General features: G+C 37.9%; 1 protein-coding gene across 1 annotated transcript; it reads right to left on the reverse strand.

Annotated features, from left to right (window-relative positions):
• Positions 1 to 4397: 4397 nt before the first annotated feature.
• On the reverse strand, positions 4398 to 4811 carry LOC137829224 (uncharacterized mitochondrial protein AtMg00810-like). Its single transcript, XM_068636022.1, has one exon. It carries the CDS (start codon positions 4809 to 4811, stop codon positions 4398 to 4400), a length of 414 nt encoding a protein of 137 aa, XP_068492123.1.
• Positions 4812 to 5249: the final 438 nt, after the last annotated feature.

The raw sequence follows: 5249 nt of genomic DNA on the forward strand, positions 1-5249 counted from the left end.
CCTATTTGATGGAGACAAATCCCTGAAAGTTTTTGGAAATGTTCTTTGTTTAGAATCTATTGAATCATGCAAACACTAAACAAACACAAAATAGTCTTTTCCAAATAGATATACACTTTATTTCAATTTTCAAAACAAGCAAAACCATACAAGAACAATCAGTTAAAATACAGAGATAACCGGTTGAAATTCTGCTAAAAACAAAAAACACATTTAAACAATAAACCAGATACAACAGTTTATAAAGGCAAGTAATAAAGCAATGTTCAAAAGCAATAAAGCAATATTAAGAACATTACAAATCCCAATACTTCTCCCCCTATTTGTCTGATAAAAAAGGCAAAAGGTAGGATTAAAAAAAACAGCATAAAAGAAAAACTTTTGAACTAAAAAGAAGGACTATCCTCCCTCTGAAATTGCAGTTCCAAAATCTGCCTCTGAACTTCTTCAATCTGTTCATCCAGTGTAGAGAACCTTGTGTCCATGTTTGTAAACCTTGATTCGCACATCTCATGGAGGTTCCTTTGATTATCGACAAAGGTGTCCATTCTATTCAGCATTTGCATTTCAAAGGATGACATGCTTGGCATCCTTTCCTCCATGTTGATATCATGATGCATTCCTTGTTGAGGTCTAGCAGCAGGATCATCTTGCATTGCTGCCTCTTCAGCTTCATTTCATTCATTGGTTCCACTTGGGCCAGCATAATTACCATCTTTGCTTACCCATCTTCCACCAATCTTAGTAAACCCCATCTTGCTTAGGGATCCTTATTGATTTCACTAGAGGGCTTGATAACTTTTGATAGCTCTCCTTCTATATCCACTTCAAAATAGTGAAGGAACTTATAAATCAAAATAGCATAAGGATAATGAAAATCACATAACCTCATGGCTTTTTGCATATGCTCTTTGATTGTGTGGATCCAATTGATCTTCACTTTATTCATGATGCAGTAGATCATGAGATCTTCTTCAGAAAGAGTTGAGTGGTTGCTCCCCCTAGGTGTGAGAATCCATGAAACTATGAAGGCCACAAGCCTTTCATCAAGCTTCAATCCTCCAACAGAAAAATTTCTCACTTTGGAGTGGGGATTCTTGAGACAACTCTTGTAGAACTGGATTTTGTTGAAATCTTCCACAATTCCAAGGTTTCCCCTATTGATTCTTAGACCAGAAGACTTCATCCCGGTCACAGCAGACCATACCTCATTTGTAATCACCATATCTGTACCTTTGAGATGAGAAACAAGTGAGTCACCATCAAAAGTAAGGTTAGTGTAGAATACCTTTACAAGATGAGGATAAATGTTCCCTGTGATTTCCAGAAATCTTTTCAACTTTTGTTCTTTAGAGTCTAGCTTCTGTTGTTTCATCCAAGAGAAGGAAACAACCTTTGGAGTATTCATATTTTTTCTACTAGCTAGTAGGTATTTGTTGATGAGATTGGTATCCCCTGCAAACCAACCTTCAATCGGTTAAAGTTGCGATTTAACCGGTTGTTTATGACAGCGGAAAAGACAAACAAATTAATGAGAGAAGAGATAGAAAGAATTACACACAAAGATTATACTGGTTCACTCAATCACAGAGCTACATCTAGTCCTCAGTCAAACCACTGAGTTTTCAGTATGCAATCAATCATAGATTACACAAACACCACACACAAGAAGGTGACTTTGAATCCCACAAAGCCTACTCACCCTTCTTGCACTCAACAACCACCTTAAGCCAAAATCCCACTGACTTTACAGGATTTTACACAGTTACACAAAAATGTTACAAGAACAATTACAAGAACTTGAACAAGATTAGAGAACACCTGGTAAGACACAAAACATCAGCACCCTATTGACCAGTTCTTTCAAAGACAGCAAAGCACAAGACAATCTTGTTAAAAACTTGGTTGAAACCTTTTCACAAACAGTTTTGTAATCTCTCAAGTCAATCTCAGCTTAGAGTATCAAAAGGTTTCTTGCTTCATCAATCTCAATCACTCTCATCATCATCTTAAAACGTTTGAACCAAACACATATTTATAAGACTTGAAATGCTAACGTTGGAGCAAATCAGTTAAAAACAATTTTCAAAAAACTGTTACAAGCACACACATTTAATCGGTTAAAACCATGATTTAACCAATTGAATGCTTTTTTCAGTTATAAAATAGTTTTAAAACCTTCTTTTCCGGCTAAGTAACAAGCAACCGATTATCTCGACATTTTAATCGGTTGTTTTTCCCTTTGCATGGAAAAACACTTTCATCATTTAAAACTAATTGAAATGAGCTTTGTCTGTGATTCAAAACTGATCTTACAAAGAATCTAAACCCCAACCCAAAACCTAAACCTAAAACAACACAAAGCTTCAGGCTCACTTAGATTTGGCACATCAAAGCTTCCCATCTTCAACAAGACAGTTATTTAACCAAGTCAAAAATAGTTTTAAAACCTTCAAACAAGCTAAGTGACAAACAAACAATTATTTCGTGGTTTCAACCGATTGTTTTTTTTCTTTGGTTAGAAAAACACTTTTCTCTTTTAAAATAGATTGATCTAGCTTGTGCAAGGGACTATGAATGATCTTTACTAGAATTCTAAACAACGTAGACTAAGCTCAAACCAAAAGTAGCACAACTTCAACCTTCATCATAGATTTAAAACATCAAAGCTCCAATGTTTTACCATCTCCTTCTATTTGATGGAGACAAATCCTTAGGATTCTTTTTGGAATGTTCTTGTTTAGAATCTTGTATAACTTGCATTCACAAGCAAACATAAAAATACAGGATAATCTATTCCAATTAATTAGGCACCACAAACTAGTTTCCACTAGGTGATTTCCAAAGAGGAACATCAACCAAATGAATGTGAGAAACTAGTCAAACATGAATAGGTGCAGCACAGAGAAACAATCGATTATTTTGCAGGAATAACCAGTTGAAATTTGTATCAGAGTTTCAATTTTAAATCAAAAACCAGTTATATCAGTTATAACAATGTTTAAAAACAGAAATAGGTGCATATATTAGAACATTACATATCCCAAACACTTCTCCCCCTATTTGTCTTCACAAATAGACAAAAAGAAGGATTAAAAACAGAAAAAATATAGACTTAAGATAAAGCTTGCAAATCAATTCTTCCCAATTCATTTATTAGAGAATACAACCTGCCTTTGGATAACAGTTTTGTGAAGATGTTTGCAAGCTGGCTTTCAGTGGCAACAAAATAAATCTCATAGTCTTCATTACTTACATGATCACGAATAAAGTGATGACGAATCTCAATGTGTTTGGTTCTTAAGTGTTGAACCTGATCTTGATCCTGCCGGTTGACCAGAGCGCAAGAGTCTTGCCACGTCAAAGGTATCTTCCTCTGGATCGACTTTGCACCACGCTAGCTTCCGTCCTTCACACCTCGATTCTCCTCAAGAACCTGCAAAAGACAGAGTGGCGCCGCTTTCGTGCTCCGACGCTTAAGTCAGTGACGGAATCACCAAAACTCTAAGAGAGAAAAGCTAAAAACTCAAGGAACCGTGCAAAATCTCTCTCAGCGTACTCAAGTGTTCTCAAAGCGTAAAGAAGTGTTCTAAACGCGCGTACCTCAGAATCTGTTAAGAGTTCCTTATATACCTGTGCATTTTCTCTCTCCTGACGGTTACACCTCTAGACACGTGGCTCGCATCCAGCTGTACACGTGTCACCATCTGGAACGTCTTCTGCCTGAGCGCCACTTCTACTCTTTAGGCTGTTCGACTAAGTTACTCAGGTGAGGAGCAACTCGGTGCATAACTGCCTTGGAGCGCGATCTTCTTCTAGTGGCGAGCACGGGGTGTCGCCATGCACACCTTCTCTGTGGTCTCGCCTGCCGCTATCACGATCTGCATTACTTGCTCATCGTGCATGTTTTGGTAAACTGTTCCCTTGCCTCAACCTCTGGCTAGGGAATGATCATCTGATAACTTCATCCTTCGTACCCGTGCCCTTTGAAAGCCTTGAACACTGATCTTTCGGCGATGTCCCCCTCTCGGCGATCTCTGATCACTTGGTCGCCTAAGCTCGCATACGGTGACTACGACACAAGCCTGGTCCTCGCCGGTTTAGAAATGTTAGAGATCGGAGCACGCCAACATAACGATTGGCGACTACACGAGCTTCCCAATGTCCTTCCCTTCCGTTAGCTAGGTGTTCTGTTCAACACACCTATATTATCGCTTGCTGCCACGTCATCACTCCCGACTACCTGGTCGGTAAACTTTTGTGAGATTTATTGCACTTGTGTTGTCACAAAACAAAGGGACCTTGTTGACTTCCAACCTAAAGTTCTCCAACTGTTGTTTGATCCATAAGATTTGTGCACAGTAGCTACCTGCAGCTATATACTTCGCTTCAGCAGTTTACAAGGCTACACAAGCTTGCTTTTTGCTGTGCCATGATATAAGACTTGACCCAAGTAGATGGCATGTTCCACTTGTGCTCTTTCTATCTAATTTACATCCTGCAAAATCAGAATCAAAGTATCCTACTAAATGAATAGGAGAGTGTGAAGGATACCATAAACCCACAGATGTTGTTCCTTTAAGATATTTAAGGATTCTCTTGGTAGCTTTGAGATGAGATTCCTTTGGACAGGATTGGAACCTTGCACAAAGGCAAACAACAAACATAATATCAGGTCTACTTGCAGTGAGATATAGTAAGGAACCTATTAACCCATTGTATTTAGTCTGATGCAGTGTTATTCCAGCTTCAACAATACTTAAGTAACAATTTGTTGACATAGGTGTTGTTGCAGCTTTGCAACTCCCCATCTCAAATTTTTTGAGAATATCATTGCAGTATTTGGTTTGACACAAGAAGATTCCTTCTTTGGTTTGCTTGATCTATAGTCCAAGAAAGAAGAACAACTCCCCCATCATTGACTTCTCAAATTCTCCCTGCATAGCTTTTACAAAATCTTTACACAATTGATCATTAGAAGAGCCAAATATAATGTCATCTACATATATTTGAACTAAGATTATAGTAGAATCAGATTTTTTAATGAAAAGGGTTTTGTCAATCTTCCCTCTTTCATATTGATGAGATAGAAGAAAACTACTTAACCTCTCATACCACTTTCTTGAAGCTTGCTTAAGGCCATACAATGGTTTCTTCAACTTGAATACATGATTAGGATGTAGGTGATCTTCAAATCCAGGTGGTTGTGATACAAAGATTTCTTCATTCACAATTCCGTTTAGGAAGGC

Source organism: Phaseolus vulgaris, chromosome 7 (genome assembly GCF_000499845.2).
Source record: "Phaseolus vulgaris cultivar G19833 chromosome 7, P. vulgaris v2.0, whole genome shotgun sequence".
Taxonomy (NCBI): domain Eukaryota; kingdom Viridiplantae; phylum Streptophyta; class Magnoliopsida; order Fabales; family Fabaceae; genus Phaseolus; species Phaseolus vulgaris.

Bases quoted from the DNA above. Each gene is read 5' to 3' on its own strand.
- LOC137829224 (XM_068636022.1), bottom strand. From the start codon at position 4,811: ATGGGGAGTTGCAAAGCTGCAACAACACCTATGTCAACAAATTGTTAC.